The sequence below is a fragment of the Amphiura filiformis genome, chromosome 5 (assembly GCF_039555335.1).
Source record: "Amphiura filiformis chromosome 5, Afil_fr2py, whole genome shotgun sequence".
In the NCBI taxonomy this organism is placed as follows: domain Eukaryota; kingdom Metazoa; phylum Echinodermata; class Ophiuroidea; order Amphilepidida; family Amphiuridae; genus Amphiura; species Amphiura filiformis.
In genome coordinates, this window is record NC_092632.1 from 28,514,755 (window position 1) to 28,533,261 (window position 18,507).

An 18,507-nucleotide genomic window follows, 5' to 3' on the forward strand; every position below is an offset into this window, starting at 1 on the left:
GTGTCTTGAAAGCAGTATGTTCTATGGTGCAGGAACAAACAAAGCAAAAGAGCAAAAGGCATCTGTGGGCTTGAGTTTTGAATATCGACATGGTCAATTTAGTTGTTGCTACTAAGTTACTATATACAGTCATGTAAAATATAATTATGTTTTTTGCCACAGATACAAATAACAAAAATAAATAAACATTTGGCCAAGGATATTACAACAAATGAAGGATAACATGACATCAAATAAGTATAACCACATTAAGGGATATGGAATGAGCGTTTTGAGCGTTTAGACAGTATTTTTTGTGGGACATGAGACAACATCAGACATATCGAATTGCATTCTGCATACGAAGAATGTCTTTCTGATATCAAATTATTTTCAATTTTTGAAATTCACAATATAATACAAATTTTATGACAAATTATTAAAATTTGATATTATTCACACGAAGTAAATTTGATAAATCTAATGATATATTCTTAAAGTGTACGTAGCTGGGAGGAAAAGCCGAGGATCAATTGAAAATTTTGACCTTTCATATTGAAGATACGGATTTTTTCCCCCAAAAGACCTATTTTGTTTTGGCGTTTTGGGAAAAAATCCATATCTTCAATACGAAAGGTCAACATTTTCAATTGATCGCCGGCTGTTCATCCCACCTACATACACTTTAAGTATACATCATCATATTTATAAAGTTTACTTTGAGTACTGTTAAATATCAAAAATATAAATTTTAATCATTTGCCATAAAATGTGTATTAAATTGCGAATTTCAAAAAATCAAAATTATTTGATATCAGAATGACATTCTTCGTATTCAGAATGCAATTCGATATGTCTGATGTGCTCATAATGTCCCACAATAAATACTGTCCAAACGTTCATACCCCATCCCTTAAGTACATGCCTTAAAACTAATGTACTTCTAAAACAATCCCTTATATCTCTATTCATGCGTTTATCTATACTTGTTGGGTAATGATATCTGATATGTTTATGGTTTAATGTTTCCTTCTATTATTTTCTTCTATTTCTGAGAGAATATTTTACAACAGAGCTATATACGTACTCATTATTGTTGTCGATGGTCACAAATTAGGTAAGCCAGATAATTAGCGCCGATATATTACAGACATAGTCTGACACCTCTGTCAGGCAACAGATCTGGATCAAAGAAACCAACAGCTATGGAACTGATTCTTATGTTGATTTGGTAGTCTGGCAGATTTTTGTTCTGAATGATTCCGACGGGTCGTTTCTGTGAGTGTGTTTTACTATGTTCGGAGAAATGATTCCTCAGAATTGAAACTTTTCAGATCAAACACCTTTTGGTCTTATACTTCATGTACTTTCACCTTAGAGAATTAGGTGTTCAGACAAACAAAAACAGATAAACACATTTAGAATAAAAATATATTTTAAAATTGTTAAATATGTACAACAACATCCAACATTTACATGATTTAGGTTTAAAAAGATAGAACAATAGACGTTTCGGGAGCATAAAAACATCCCTTTTACTAGATAAAAGCAACATCAGTGTAGCACTAAATACAAACAGTCCGACAGTTATTTCTCAATGATTTAATAGTTTTGCTTATATTCTCAATTCGGTAACAATGTTTAGAAATCCAAACACAGATTTCTGTAAATGTGCCAACGATCCTAGACTCTAATCGTATTGATCTAAACACTGGACTCAATCCTGACGTGTCCAGATGTTGAATGATAATGTAAGCTCTTCTTCATGGGTTAGTTGTTGTCTGGCTTGTCAATGCTGATAGATGTCTATCTACTTATTGACGAATACCTGTCAAGACCAGTATTAAGACCCCTTCCCTGTCCAGACAAGGTTTGGTTTGCTTTTGACTTACCATGATGGGTACGACATTATAAACGCCTTGTCTCGATACATGGGTCGTGTCAAAATGACATTGTCATGCTTAAAGGAAGTCTCCGACAAACACAACATTATGCCTTATATGTTAGAAAAATAATTATAAAGCACGAATCACATGACTTTATTTTAAACAAATTCATCATGTTCATATTGGTAATAAAAATGAATACCAACAGTCGTTTCTTAACACGCTATATTCAAAATTCCCGGGCACTGAATTTGTTTAGTGCAATTCGTTTTTATGGCAAGTTTGAGTTTGTTTAAAATAAAACTATGTGATTCGTGCTTGATAATTATTTGTCTAACATATAAGGCATAATGTTATATGTGTCGGAGACTTCTTTAAATACTTTTACCTGATGTAACATATTGAAAATGTGTGCACTGTTTTGTCAAAATACAAAGTAAAAATTGAGAGATATGGACCGAAGTGCACCAAATTCCAAATTTTGGCCTGGCCCAGGGCCCCCCAAAAGGTAACTCCGGCCCAGGCTTGATGGTGAAGAAACTAGATAAAAAAGAATACAGCCGCGCGTGTGCATGCCTTAACCTTCTCTCACCGAGTATATTGCATGTTTTATATGTCAAGATAATTAAGAATGAAAGATTCGGAACTATTTTCAGGCTTTCACGGGAAATTTTTCAGCCACTAACACACGTGCGTTTAATCTTGATATCGCTGACACACATAACACAATATCCTGAAAATTAACTCAGTCGAGATACTTTTCAGTGAACTTAACTTACACAGGTTCTGACGCAAGACTTTTGATATTATAGGTTTAAAATTGACTGATAACGTCCATGGATACTGGATACTTGTCATTTCTCGCATTCATCATCGTGTTCGATGGCCTTGTATCACCTGCCAGCAAACGTAAACTGGCCTCAAAAAGAAATTTATATAATTTTTCACAACGTCAAATCTTAAAATCCTGTCCGAATAAAAATGAACCCAAATTATACACAGGATTACTTCAATAGTCTACTATAAACACTGGTCAGTAACCAAACAGTTGTCCAACTGACACAACAGCAGAATTATGCAATGACAAGGAACAGCTTCTTGGACCACATTCACATCCCAATAATTGGCACCCAGCCTCAGAAATCTGAGTAAGTGCAATAGTGTGGAACAAGGCCCGTTTCTTAAAGAAAGTGTGTGAAAAGCAGAAGCATACCCATTCCACACTATTCCACTTACTCTTTGGAAATAATCACCTGTATAAGCATCTTGCACTTTTTCTCACAGATTTCTTTTGCTGGGTGCAAATTATTCGTCTGTGAAAGTGGTCCAGGAAGCTGTTCCGTGTCAGTGCATTTTGCTGTTTTGTCAGTTGGACAACTGCTTGGTTACTGACATGTGTTTAGAGTAGAGTACTGAAGTAATCATGTGTATAAATTTTGTTCATTTTTATTGACAGGATTTTAAGATATGACCTTGTGAAAAACTATAAGTTTCTTTTTGAGGCCAGTTTATATTAAAAACTTAGTTAAAAAAATTAATATAGGGAACACGGGGACATGGTATTATGGATGAGATTCCAATGAATGAAAAGTCAAAATAATATTAACTTTGACAACAAGGTATACTAAGATTCTTCCTATTAATACCTCCTTGGCGCTTTTGGTTTCAATCACAAATAACGATTATGATAGAATAGTTTAAGTATTAAGTCGGTTTTAAGTTTTCAGAAAATAATTAATTAGCGAAAACCCATCGTATATACCAACAGAATGCCAGTCTGAAAGGCCATCATCTTCTCTGAGAGGAGTTTGTCTGTGTAAATTGATTCCTAAATCGCTAGTGTTGAGCGATTAATTTTTGTTCAATGAACTTGATCACTCATTATCGATCCATCTCATTGGCTAGCGATCAATGGCGATATCGCTGGCTATTAATTCAAGCATGATTTATATTTCAAACCACTTGCAGATTTGATGTTAATTGTTCAGAACGAGTCTTACGTATACTAGTTATTCCTGTAAGCATGCTGTTGCACGTGAGTTGTCATGTGAGTCAAGGTTCTTGCTAGTTGCTAGGTTCTTACTTCGCACTGTCCTGATCTTATCCATGCTATTGGGGTTATGTTGTAGATCAAAGAAAATAAGTTAAGGTTTAAGTAATCACCCCTGTAAATCCTAAAAAAGATGATCCAAAATTAAAACCAGTGGCCAACTCATAAACCCGGTAGGCTGCTCTGATTTAAGACCTAATTGGTTGAAATCGGTTGAGAGAAACGGTGGTCAAAAACCCAGGGAAGTCAAAAACCCAGGGAAGGAACAAAATGAAGTTTCATTTTAATGTTCTGCGCTAGTTCTATTCAGCATATTCGAGAACGCTTTTGTGAACAAATCAATAGGGCATCCAAAGGAGCAATCTGCAACTTTTGAATTGGCATCTTCCTTGATTTTGGAGCACCGTGTCTACTTATTTACTGACATCAACGAAAGAGGTCTTCGGGGAGGTCTTAAATCTGAGCCAAAAGATGCACATAATTTATTGGCTGCTGGTTCTAATTATGACATATCGGTCTTTATTTAGATATACAAGGCTGACATAACTGATGGTACCTTAATTCTTTTGCTGTATCTATAGACGAATCCAACGATCCAAGTCATGGTCAGGATTTGGTCGGCCATTATTGGGTCCCCGCAGCACCAAACTGTTGTTGTGACTGCCCAATTGGGTGGAGTAAAGCCACGTAAAATCGATATTAGATTCTATTGTGCTGTAAACTGTAATCATTCTTTTGTCTACGTGTAACAGTGGTGATAGAATGCAGTTTAAAACCGCTACTCCAAGACCGCATAATTTCACATTTTAGGTGAGATGGAGCCGACGGGGACCCAGCTTTGGCTGCCATTGAGGTGTAGGAATGCGTGAAATTGGATTCGTCTATAGAAGTATTATGTCTGATGACAAAGATTGCAGATTAGCGTTGACTATTGGCGATGGTGAATCCCTTAGACAAATCCGATTCTACGCATTCCTACACCTCAATGGCAGCAATTGAAGGGGGCCATCCCACCTGAAATGTGAAATGGTGCAGGCTTTGCGGGAATTTTAAACTGTGCTCCATCATCCGTGTGACAAAAGGATGCTAAAAATTGACAATAATAAGATTGATTTTGAAGCAAAGCTTTTCCACCCGATTGGGCAAGTTACAACACCAGTTTGGTGCGGATGGCCCAAGTAATGGCGGAATGTATTCTGACCATCACTTGGCTCATCGGATTAGTGTATAGGCACATACATACGGAAGAACCAGATGGAAGAGTTTTAAGAGCAAATCCAAATTTATATTTTATTCAAATGCATAACACACAAATTCGGAAATCTACTGGATTTTGTAAGTAAAATTGTATCCCATTTTACGAACTTGATTGAAGTACATTGATATATCGATTATTGGATACCTTGCTTTGCTGAAGCTACATGCGCCTTGTTGTTTTACCTTTTTATACTCACAAAATTAATGCCCTCTCTTTGTGATGTTTCCTCTTAATTAGATGGAATTTTTGTAATGTTTAAAATAACTTTTCTGTTTAAGGCGAGATTTGCAGTCAACATGGTCAATCAATCAATCAAAATGTAACAAATTATAAATACTTCTAAGCATAATTATAAAGTGGGCGTAATGAGGTACGGTAATGTTGTCAATCGACGGATGCGCTGCAGATGTAGCATGCAACTGTCAGTTTTCCCTCTACCCTGCTACGTAGGTGCAAAAGGAATGCATAATTATGGTTTGGAGGCTGATATCAACTGATCAAGGAAGACAAGAGTGTCAAATTTTGAGACTTGAAATTTACGCGAACTGTTTTAATTTTAGTGTGTGGACATGCGAGAAACAAAATAATGTACGATCATATAATACAAAAATACCTTCGTCTCAGCTTTTTTTTTTCTGTATTTATGAGACTATTTTTGAGCAACAAATTTAGACATAACCAGATCACAATAAATTCATAATATTAGAAAGTGTTTTCGTTGGGTGGAAGTGCTATGAACAAAGTAGGCATATAAATTACGTAAATTGAACACATAATTTAAAGTGCTGTACACATGCAAATCTGACGCGGTATATACCTCTTCCGTGTGCAGAATTGTAAATAGTAGCCTCGCGAGCCGAGTCATTAAATTCTAGCAATTCTCGCTATTCGCAATAAGGGCGCCGCCAGCGGTTTGCGATGTAATCGTGATGTATCATGGGAAAATCGTGATGTATCATGGGAAAAGGTCGACATCCAAGTCCGCGCAATACGAATATTACCATGCTATTACATAGGAACACGTGACAATATTTTTTAGTTTGTCAATATAAAGGTATTACACGCAAATCGATAGAGCAAAAATTTATTGTGCACATTTCAAATCACATTATTAAGTATTATTGAGTATCGATTCGCGTGTAACACCTTTATTTCGACAAACTAAAAATATTGTCACGTGTTCCTATGTAATAGCATGGTAATATTCGTATTGCGCGGACTTGGATGTCGACCTTTTCCCATGATACATCACGATTACATCGCAAACCGCTGGCGGCGCCCTTATTGCGAATAGCGAGAATTACAAGTCAGTGTGTAATAATAATAATAACAGATTTAATTTAGCGCCTAATGCAAAAGCCTCTCTGCGCTTTACACAATCAGAAACAGATTAAAATATCTTAAACTACAACTTAACAATGAAAATTTAGGGCATAACCAACACATTATAAAAATAATAATAATAATAAAATGTTATACAAGTACATTAAAAACAAAATGAAAATCATAATCCATGGCCGCTCTCCATGTGTCTATTAATAAAGAAAACGAGGAGGTACAACAAAAATGGGGAATATTGGAAAAATCAAAGGTGAGTTTTTGAAAACGAGTCATGACTCGTTTTCAAATCCGATACTTTGGATATGCCTTGCTTACAATCCCATGAACTATAGCCTATTAGGCATACGTTGGAAACGGTGGGTGGGTAAAATATAAGCTTGGGTGATTTGGGTCTATTCTGAGACTAGTCTCATGTCTATTTTGGGTTTCGAGCATTAGCATTGGAAGGGGCACTTTACACTTTCGCTCTGCAACTGTCTGTTCTTGGTCTCTGTAAAAAGAATGAAGGTTACTTTTGCAACCTGTACTGGACTTTAAATCCGGAAATATCAATCAATGGATTATTTCAATTGAAAAACGAACGAGATAAGGTTACCATAGCAAATCGAGTAAATATCACTTGTTTATATGTCAAAGAAAATGGATGCCATGATTGCCATCCCTTTAAAGCAAAAGACAAACAACCATGGCAACGAAACAAGTTGAATCATGGGTATTAACCGGAGAAGAGATAGTTATCAGGTTAAAGTCATGATACAGGCCAGCCGTTTTCATTTTCATGCCGGAAACCGTGTTTAAGCAGTTTGCAGTATAGTGTGTAGTCAAATTAAGAAAAATACGGGGTTAACACACCACTAATTGCAACAGAATCCAGTTAATTACCATTCATTTCAGAAAAGCATATTAAAATAACACATCAAAAGTCCCCGAAAATCATGCAAATCGGGCACCGGTCCCCTACTTGGATTTTCCGGTACTTTTGATATGTTTTTGTGTGAGCTTTGGGAGATGGACGAATGTGAAATGGATTCTGTTGCAATTCGTGGTCATGGTAGTGGGGATTTCTTTAATTTTACAGGGCTATAAGTTGAACTCGTGAGGTTGAATAAAATGACAGTGTTCCAATTAGACCGCACCCGAGTGCCATATTGAAGAGTGGTTTTCCAAAACTCATTTAGGCCTCACGCCATATAGATTTGCGTAAAATTGGTATTAAATGAGTCAAAGTGGACTGAGCAAAAATTCACTCTTCAATTCGCCGTAGAAGTAGCGATGTAACAAGATTAATTACCATAGCGATCGGTCTACACTATTTTTTAATGTATTGCCCTGCACTATAAGCAGGCTGCACTTATCATGCTGCTTATCATCTGTGTCTATGTGCAATCATTGATACGATACTGACGGTCCTTTTCAAAGAATCTAATCTTAGAGGTACGAGGAAAACATTCCGGGAAAACATATTTTTATACACAGATTCAGCATAATGTGAAATAGAATAACGATCCAGGTCTCCGGATCATCTATTCGCCACTTGCACAGTTCCGCCATTATGCACTATGTGGGAGAGCCTCGAACTGGCAGCATACATGAATGGGAATTGAACCAGTCATATAACATTCTGTGTAAGGTTACGTAATTCTTCCTTTCATGTATGCTGCCAGTTCGAGGCTCTCCCGCATATAGTGCATAATGGCGGAACCGTGCAAGTGGCGAATGGTGCAATGCAGAGGAAAATAGTGTAGACCCGTCGCTATGGTAATTAATCCTGCTACATAACTACTTCTATGGCGAATTATTTGAGAAAATGTCAACATTATATAATTATTTTAAGGACGCAAAAAAACGGGCACAAAACGACCCAACAAATTAAGTGCCTTCAGTTGCTTTAAAGTTTTTCCATTTTAATATGCTTGGCCTTCGCCTTTTTCTGAAGTTCCAGAAGTTGTCTCATATACATGTACAGCAGGATCAGGAGAGTTGTAACATGGACACCATTAGACCCGTCCATGGTTGTTGATTAGCTATCACAGTTGACTCCTGTATAACCTTCAGGACAAATACATTCATAGCTGTTGACTTTGTTGACACATGTACCCTGATGTTGACATGGGGCACTGACACACTCATCTATATCTGCAAATAAAAGTATAAATAAATACAATAATGTTGTTGCTATTTCTTAACATTGTTATTACTATACTGATTATTATTTGTTTGTTTGTTTGTTTGTTTGTTTAAACGGTCGCTCCGTGCAGCGACACACTTGGGTCTTGATGGGACCATGCTTACCAGGCTATAAAATCAATATATGCATGTTGGCCTATATGGAAAGAAAAGGGAGAAAAATATTTGAAGATAAAAAAAGGGAAAAGAAGCCCTCTCTCAACAATCAAGTGAACATTTTGTTTTTTGCTGTCAGCCTCTGGGCCCAATCTCAACGTGTTTATTTATCTCATGTGTTTATTTAACGGTTTAGAAAGTTTGCAAATGTTGCCACAAAAGTTTTTTAACTAATGTTATTTTTAAAACACTTCTTTTGTTTTGCACAAGTTGTACTGTAACAATTTGTCAACATAAAAGCATCTGGTAGTGTTCTTTGATACAGAATGTTTTAAAACGTCCTAAAACATTTTTGCGTTTGCTGGGATGACGGGCGTGATGATGATAATGATGATGATGATGATGATGATGATGATGATGATGCTGACGATGATGCTAATGCTGCTGCTGCTGCTGATGATGATGATGATGCTGATGGTGACAACGATGATGACGATCAACCTGACAGCAATATTGAATTGTCGGTTAAATTTTAATTTTGCTATTCTTTGCTAGATTAAATAATATTAGTAACAACTGTTAGGAATTTTTCTGGTCATTTGAAGCCGAGGGAAAAATTTAAAAAAAAAGCGCAATTACTATCTTGGCTGCTAAACCGTGGTGTTCTATGGGGTTCTAAACTTCTAATGTCTAAATAATACATTAGTTCAAAATTACTTTGTTTTACAAGTACAACACATGATTTGAGTGATTCCATCTAATTGGAAAATGAGTAAACATAACAAATATTCCTAAAAATCAGGTTTGGAAAAAAAAAATAACAAAATAATTTAAAAAGAGTGTATACATTATGGCTTAATCACAAGAAGGCCTCAATATCTAACACTGAATATTATTAACTTAGCGTAAGGTTTAAAGTTAGAGGTTCAGGTTAATGTGTTAAGGGTAGGGTTGATTTAGGGTTAAGATTGAAGTTATATGGTTAGGATATACGTACGGCATGAATTCAGTAATTATAAACCTATTCTTCCTGTGGAACCATAATGGTCACGTAAGTTATGTAACCTCCAGGTGCGACCTTTCCTTTACTTACCTATTTCGCAATCTTGTCCTACGAATCCATGATTACACACACAGAAATAATTGCCATTATAGTTCATACATTTTCCACCGTTTTGACATGGGTTATCTGCACAAGTAGTAGTACCTTGGAGGTGACAGAAATGAAACAAGACATAAAACTAATGCAGAAAAGACAAAACAAAAGAATGAACCAATTTTAATCTTTCCCCAATCCCCAGAGTAGCCAGTACACATAAACGTTGAAAAAACCCACCTCCAGTACATCTGGCCGGATTCGAACCGGTGACCTTCGTAATACTAGCACGACGCCCTTGTCGACTGAGCCCCCCCCCCCTCCTCGCTTCACCACTGGACTTCAAAAGGGCTTGTTTGGTAAAGGTTGATAACTTTACTAATTTGGACCTGCTAAGTTCAAAAAATGGTGGATACCAAACTTTCTTTTTCTAGGCTAGACCAGACAGTTAGCAGCCTGGACAACCGATTCTTTTGTTCTGCAAGACTCACTCAGTCATTTAATGAGGCAATACAAACGATCGAATTTGGTGTTGAAATGAGCTCAATTTTGAGTTACAACTTTTCAATGTAAAATTTATTTTCTCGGCCAAATAAAAAGCAATCATTTTCATTTTTTCAGTAAATGTCAGGTCAAATTGTAGTGCTTGATACTGTCTTTTTTTTTCAAATCCTAGTGTTAAACTTAGGCGTGAAATTCAGTCATTTCGTGTAAGATTTTCGATTTTGATAGGCTTAAACTCTGCCCGCGAGCCTTTTTTTTGGATCAACCTTTTAGCTTTTCAAAGTAATATAGTTCGCTAATGAAGGATTTTTCCCAACTTTCTTTAGCACATCACCGTGAGCAATATATCATAGTTTTGTCAGAATTTCCGTTTTGATTTCATCATTTTTTATTCCCGCCTGAAAAATTTCAAAATCAACGCGTGAAATCAAAAGCTAATACTAGCATTGTGGATCGATATCCCTGGGTTTAATAGGAATACCGGCATGGGTACAGTGTTGCCAGAACTTCAATATAGCAACGAAATTCCCAGACCTAATAGCGATCCTACTGATCACAGCCGCGTAGCTGGGATTTTTTCCAAGGGGGGGGGGGTAAGCCTGTATGGGGCGGTGGCCCAAATCCACCAAATTTCCCTGCACTTGGGGGGGGGGGGGCGGGGCCCAAATAGACAATTTTTGCCAGGCTTATTGAATATAATCGTATGGTATTGCATATCGTATGGATTCTCCATCTCTCTTCCTCTCTTCTCCCTCTGTCAGGTTTTTGTTTTTTAAAAAAACCTGTTCAAGCAATTATTTAAAATTGCTTACCTAAAAACAGAATAACTTGGATGCTAATACTTGACGTAGTGTTTCAATTGTGTGACTGGGTATGGTGCCTTTTGTTTGTGTTTGTTTGAAACTGCTTTTGGAAACCCACCGAAAGTCATAGGCCCTAATGAAGCAGCCAAAACAATACCAGGTTAAACATGGAAGTTTGTAAAAACCTATAAATAACCATAAGGAAAAAAAAAAAAAAAAATTTGTGGCAACAATAAGCCTTGCATTGGAAGTCATAGTTAAAGTGTGTTGAGTACCACCCCAAAGTTTCCCTACATACACCCCCACTACCCACCTCACACACCTCTGCACCCACCCCACCCCATAGGCCTGCATGCACATGATATTACATAATAATATATAGCATAGCTATACATTTAGGTATACGCCTACATGTCAAATTAAAAACAAACCCAAACACAAGTCTGAAGGGTGTCATGAAAATGGCAACCCGCGATTTGGACCGTGGATTTTCCCGTGGACCTCAAGAGAAAATACGGACTAACCTAGGTAAACAAACAAACAGACAGACAACATGGTTTTCATAATCATGGAATCCATATAAATTGAAATTGCAGGCTATCACGGGAGCAAATTTTTAAAATTCACCTCATTTACCAGAAAAGCCAATTGGGGATTTGGGCTACTAAATCGCTGGTCGGGCAATATGCTTTTCAATGGAAAATTGCCCTGGATGACAACAATGAAAATATCGACTATTTCTGCTGGTTGCTCACGAGATAAAAGTACTAAGTTTGACATTTTCGGAGCATGAAGGGAAAAAGCGTAAAATAAAACGCAAATTCTGACAAAACTATAATATATAGACCCACACGATGTGCGTTACAGAGGTGGGAAATATCTTTCTTTAGCAAACTATATTAGTTTGAGACGCTAAAAAACAATTCCGTAAAAAGCTCGCAGGCGAACTCAAGGCCTATAAAAATCAAAAATATCACACTAGAAGACACAATTTGATGCTTAATTTTAACACCAGGATTTAAAAAAAATATATATATCCAAGCACCAAGTTTTTAACTGACATTACTGAAGAAAAAAAAATATTGCTTTATATTAGACCGAGAAAATTAATTTCATAGCAAAAAGGTGTATCTCTGAATTGTGCTGATTTTAACATGTATCGATCGACTTTTAGCGCGACTAAGCATTTCTAAAGAATCGGTTGTCCAGGCTGCTAACTGCAGACACGATAATCTACAATAAATTACTGAGTTTGGCGAATTGGTAAGGCTAAAAACTTCTACGGTTTACATTATTTTGGAAAACGGATTTTTGCGTTGCATAGAGTAAGGTTGTCCGTACCCCAATAAAACGTCCAATTTTGTTTTTGTTTACGTTAATGGTGTCAAATAATGTTAATTAGTTTAAAAAGCACCGAAAGCTCCCTGCGAGCTAAAACTTTTCACGCCAACACAATACACTAATGTTGACATAGCCTGAAATAGGCCTTCTGTCCTGTCATCAGTGTGAAGATAATATGCCTGGATACAGTCATTGAATTACCTATTATACGGTTATACCTTAAGCAATCACACAGTATTATATAATACCAAGGACTGTGTATGAACACCTAATTAGTCACACATCAATAATGTCAACATTTACTAGGTGAAATAAGAAATAACAGGTGAAATAACATTTACTAAGGAAATAACATTTACAAAGGAAATGTCCTTATTTGGGGTAGATAGTCTCATTTACTAAGGACATGTCCTTTTTGGAAGTCAAGATTGCCAACATGAACATCTCATACCTATAGGGGCTGTTGGTGTAGCAAAGTGAGCAGGTTATTGTAGTTTAAAGGTGCTAATTATAATATGATCCAATTGCCTATTTACCATGAATAGGCCTACTCTGCTTTGTGGTAATGCTACATGTATGTTAAAGTAAAAAGTACAACAAATTTATCCAAAATGGGCTAACAAATAATAAAAATTCCCTTTAAAAGGGAAAGCCAGTCTCAGTGTAGAAGAGGTCTTGTAATTAGTTTTGGTCAATGTGAAAGGCATTTTTATAGATCACGGTTTACATCCATGTTACATGACAGTCCACACAGCAAAAACACTGTTTAAAATGTCGCTGTTTAAAACGATGTTGTTCAAACTTTGAACAACATTGTTCAAAAGACAGTCCTTGGAAAAGTACAACAAAATAATGCATACAAATCTTAAATATCAGGTCAGCCAGCATAAGGGGCCATTAAGAGGGAAGTGAATAAAATTGTGTTCATCTGCTCAGTGATGTAGCCAGGACTTTTGCAGGGGGGAAGCAATGTACATTTCAAGGTGGGGGACAAATTTGTCCAAAATGGGCTAAAAAGTACTATATAAACAAATGCATAAAAATCTTAAATATCAGGGCGGCCAGCATCCCACAGGGGCAAGACTTCTCACGGTGGATATGATATGGTGGCAAGAAGACTTGCTTCGATTATGATCTAATTGCAATTTCAAGCCATTGATTTGTATGGAAAAGATACTAAATATTATATTTCTAAATGATAATCTCCTCTCATACCATTAATCACATTAAATAAAGCATTTACATGTACACAAAATACACAAAATTTACCAACCGCGAAAGACTCTGACCGCGAAAGACGGGTGACCGCTATAGTTGTGTCGAAAACGCGGGGCAATTTAATTTCTAAAGAATTGGTACGCATTCATGAGATGCATCTACCATTCAAATCTCGATCACTTGAATGAACATGGTGAACAGAAATGATGGACCCCGTGATGGACATAGTGTCGATATCATATTGTAAATTAGTCCGAATAATCAGTCCCAGAATAAAATATTAATTTCTGACATGATCGTGTATTGTAAATATGTAAACCTGTAAATTCAGGTAGAGTATCTCGAGATAGATTTACTGGAGACCGAAGTCTATCACCTAATTAGCTCTGTACCGCCAGCTTCGAATTCGAATGCCAGACTTCTGCTGGAGTAACCAAGGATGCAAACCAGTTTCTGAATTTAGAAGCTGCTACGGTACCGGTGCATGGTGAGCAAATTTGGAGATGAGCTGAAATGGATTCGATCTCGAATAAATCTAGCTCGATACATCTGATCATACAATACATTACTCTGAAACAAACAAATGAACATAATGCTATTTAGAACACTGGTGCGAAAATACTCACTTGAAACTGATGACGCAAAATTCAATATTATTCCACAGAAAATGAGAAGGGAAGTCAAATACAGTTTTCCATGCATCTTGATATGATACGGCTACAAAACAGAAGATGTGAAAACATGTATGTGCGTTGATGCGAACTCCCAAACATGTAATACAGCAAGCCCCTGTCAAACATTCGTGTGAATGGTAGATTTACATGGTTGATTTGATATTGACCGGATTATAGTTTATATAATAAAGATATATTTATGCCTTATTGTCCGTGCCTTTTGTTAACAGCTGCTTCTGTTACGTTGTATGTTTAAACAGAGAAGATGGTTTAAAATAGATTCCAACAATTCGTCAATTATCATGTTAGGTACAGGTATATAATATGAAAGATATTAAATAAGGCAAAAAAATCATTTTATAGGCATTTCGGCTGGGAGCATTAGACACTCCGAAAATGACAAATCGCTGCTCTCCACAATGACCAGTAAACATAATGTGTCAAGATAATGAGGTAAACTGGTTTTTTTAATGGAATATCGCAGCTTGAGCATGTAAAAGTCCCGGCAAAAAGAACATCTTTAGGCGTTAGTGATTGAGTTTGAAGTCTATGGTAGGCTTATATCAAAAACAATTTCACGTATTATAACATCGGTATATTGAATAAAATGAAAGTTTTTGTAATATTTGTGTTTGATAGTCATAATTTTGAATGTGTATTCAAAAACTATTCATGTTTAAATAAGTCGTATTCTGTTGGTGCACTTCCTATAGTGCCGTTGAAAACTTCTTGACTAGAATTAAAGAGCCTGTTTCCAACCAGAACCAGTCTGTTATAACGTTTGAGCCATTACTCTTGAACTCAAACTCATTTGTACCCTTTAGAAATAATTATATAAATATAACAAGCTTTTACGGGTACATGTACACGATGTATTGTTGGTCGAATCAGCTGAAAATAGATTTTCATTATCTAAAGCATAGTGAAAAATAAGGGGCTGTGCAATAATTATGTGTACCCCCGGGGGGGTGAATTCTCAAAATGGTCTGACAAAATCGCTTGCCCCCCCCTTTGGCCGTGCCAAAAAACCTTTGCCCCCCCTTTCGACGTGCCAAAAAACCTTTGCCCCCCCCTTTTGACGTGCCAAAAAATCTTTGCCCCCCCCCTTACACATGCAAGATTTTTGGGAACCCGAATTTAAAACCTTAAATTGTCTTAACATATAATGCGAGCGCAGCGACAGGAAATTTTGCATATTTGAACGTGTTCGTAACGTTTTCCTACGCCTTTTAGGGCGTAATATAGAAACGGTGCCCAAAATATCTGTGCCAAAAATTGCTTGCCCCCCTTTCGACCTGCCAAAAATCGCTTGACCCCCTTTTGACCTGCCAAAAATGCTTGCCCCCCCCCTTTGGCCTGCCAAAAAATCTTTGCCCCCCCTATAATTCACCCCCGGGGTACACATAATTATTGCACCACCCCTAAGACTTTTATGTTTTGCAAAAGTTCATTCTACAAATCATATACTTTGAAAACTTGCTTGATTTATTGTTGTTAATGAGTTAGGCAAAAAAAGAAAGAAAAAAAAAAACAAGTTTGTTTCCTGTAGCGCGCATTACGTTTTTGACGGCTTATTTTTCGCATTAGAATCTTTTTTTTTTTTACTTTTTAAAGAAAAAAACAATCCAGAAAAATCGTAAAAAATAATATAAAACACTACTGGAGTAAACATTTACACATTGCACAACAAACGAACGTAGTGAAAAACTACTGGAGAAAATATCACACTTTTTTATATATCTTTTTAATCTGCAGGTTGAAAGGGGATCATAAATATTCTTGAATATGACTTTTTTTGTGTGTGTCGGAGAGACTCACTGTAAATTCCCATTCCAATTTGCAGCAAAAAAAAAGGTATTCCTGTCATTTGAAGACATGGATTAAAAAAACAAAAAAAAAACAACAACCGCATTTCGCATTTGACTTTTTTGACCTGCTGCAGGAAACGAACATGTTTTTTTTTGCCTTATGTAGCCTACGTTTTACAAAAGTGTTGTTCAGCCCTCTTTACAATATAACTCAAGAACCACAGGGCATACAAATGTATGTGATATTTGAATTCTTCTACACACTCCCTATGAAATGATCAATACAATTTTTGCCAAAGCTCACTACCATTCGCAAGATGTTGTGAACTATTAAATCGCAACAGTTTAAAATAGTTGCTAACCTTAAAGGCCCATTCAGTGATTTGCTCATCCGGACGATCCTATAAATCATCAAAATTCAGATTTTGGTACCTTTGTCATTGTCATATATAGATGTGCTAATAATTATACTTCGTCAATATACCGCTGTTTTGTTTGTTTTTTTGCCAAATCTTTCATTTCAAAAATACCAAATGACAATTTGAATGACTTATCCTTCACTTTTAAGGAATTTATAAACCATTTTATTTTTTTACACTTGTGCTGGGATCACCGAATGGGTCTTTAAGGTTAGTAACTATTTTTAACTGTTGCGATTTGGTTGTTCACAGCCCCGGGTTCACAGCATCCTGCGAATGGTAAATAATTGCATTGTCATTTCATAGCGAGCATGTAGAAGGATTCAAATATCATACTTTTGTATGTCCTGGGGTTCTTGAGTTATGTTGTAAAGAGAGCTGAAACCACATCACCTTCGTAAAACGTACATAGCGCATTAACAACAATTATGAATCAAGCAAGTTTTCAAAGTTTATGATTTTTAGAATTTTTAGATGCCTCGACCAACAATACTTATAGTCAACCAATATTGTACTTGAGCACTGTTTTTGTGTCTTGTGTGATGTGACTCATGCACTCAGAACGCCTACTGGTCATCATCTATTGTAGGCTTCAGTATAGTCATGATAGTCGTGCTAAAAGTAAAGGTCGATCGATACATGTTGAAATCAACACAATTCAGAGATGCACTTTTTGCGTTGAATTTAATTTTCTCGGTCATATAAAAAAAAATTATAATTGCAGATTCATAAGTAGTGAAATTAAAAACAGGGAAAATATGACACAACATCCAATGGGGGAGTAACATAAGACATATAAACAAAGTTAAAAACCCCTATCATAAGTAGTGGTAATAAAATGAAAGTAATTTATATGGAAAGAGAAGTGAAAAACAGATTTGCAGACTAAAGAACAAGGAAAGAATACTCACAACAATCAAGTGAACAATTTTACTGTCCGCCTTTGGGTCAAAAGAATGCTGACAGTAAAAAATTTCACTTGATTGTTGGGAGTGGCCTTCTTTTCCTTGTTCTTTATTTTCAAATTGTGGCTTGGAAGACCTAAGTTTCCAAAGTAATATTTAAGTTCAAATAGTTTCATTTTCAGGGGCCTCATTGGCTTTTGACTTCTCCTCCATAATCGTTGTTGCTTTGTATGAATTTCTAATTTTGTATTTTGATTATGGACATAAAGTTGATTGATTTCCAATTGATTGATATGAGTCTAAAGCCTTGTTCAGACGGGCTGAAAATTCAAGCATATTATACTAGTTTCAATAAAAGAGTATTAGTAATGGCGTACTTGAACAATATTGTGAAATCAAGTATCATAACGTTTTATTTGATGTTCTTACAGAGGAAATCCCTTGAATTAATTTGATTACACTGGTTATGTAAGCACTTTCGGCACGTGTAATCATGGTAATTGTGAATCTGGTAATGTAAGCACTAATTGTCATGGATATGTTCACCAAACCGTGTTCGATATTTTACGAATGGACACAATATACACGTGGGGCAAAAATAAATAAATCTTTCGAAGTTGTGATTGGGCAATATTCCCAAATACAGGCATATGATCAAATCCAATGAAAAGTGTTCAGGGACATAACTTAAAGGTATTAATCAATTGGCATTCGTTTTTGTATTTTGTTTATTCGCCTTGATCATACGCTTCGCGCCATACCGTAAAACCCCGTCTACAAGGATATACCTAAGAAACGCCCTCAATAAAATTGGTTGCTTGTTGTAGTTGGAGTTTGAGCAAATATATACTGGCACTGGGTGGCTATGCATTCCATCTAAGTATGTTGTAACACCAATCAATTGTATTGACATAATAACGACTGTTTCGTATATCAGGATCG

At 36.2% G+C, this 18,507-nt stretch overlaps 1 protein-coding gene across 1 annotated transcript; it reads right to left on the bottom strand.

Moving 5' to 3' along the window:
* Window positions 1-8,235: 8,235 nt before the first annotated feature.
* Window positions 8,236-14,583, bottom strand: LOC140151846 (neurocan core protein-like). The gene is made up of 3 exons (XM_072174170.1): window positions 14,386-14,583; window positions 9,891-10,004; window positions 8,236-8,650 (listed from the first exon to the last, which is right to left on the bottom strand). Exons 1-3 carry the CDS (start codon window positions 14,459-14,461, stop codon window positions 8,535-8,537), a joined length of 306 nt encoding a protein of 101 aa, XP_072030271.1. The 5' UTR covers window positions 14,462-14,583; the 3' UTR covers window positions 8,236-8,534.
* Between the last annotated feature and the right edge of the window lie 3,924 nt (window positions 14,584-18,507).

Bases quoted from the DNA above. Each gene is read 5' to 3' on its own strand.
- LOC140151846 (XM_072174170.1), bottom strand. From the start codon at position 14,461: ATGCATGGAAAACTGTATTTGACTTCCCTTCTCATTTTCTGTGGAATA. The intron at 10,005-14,385 runs GTGAGTATTTTC...GTCACCTCCAAG, and splicing joins TTTTGCGTCATCAGTTTCAA to GTACTACTACTTGTGCAGAT. The intron at 8,651-9,890 runs GTAAGTAAAGGA...TTTTATTTGCAG, and splicing joins AGGACAAGATTGCGAAATAG to ATATAGATGAGTGTGTCAGT.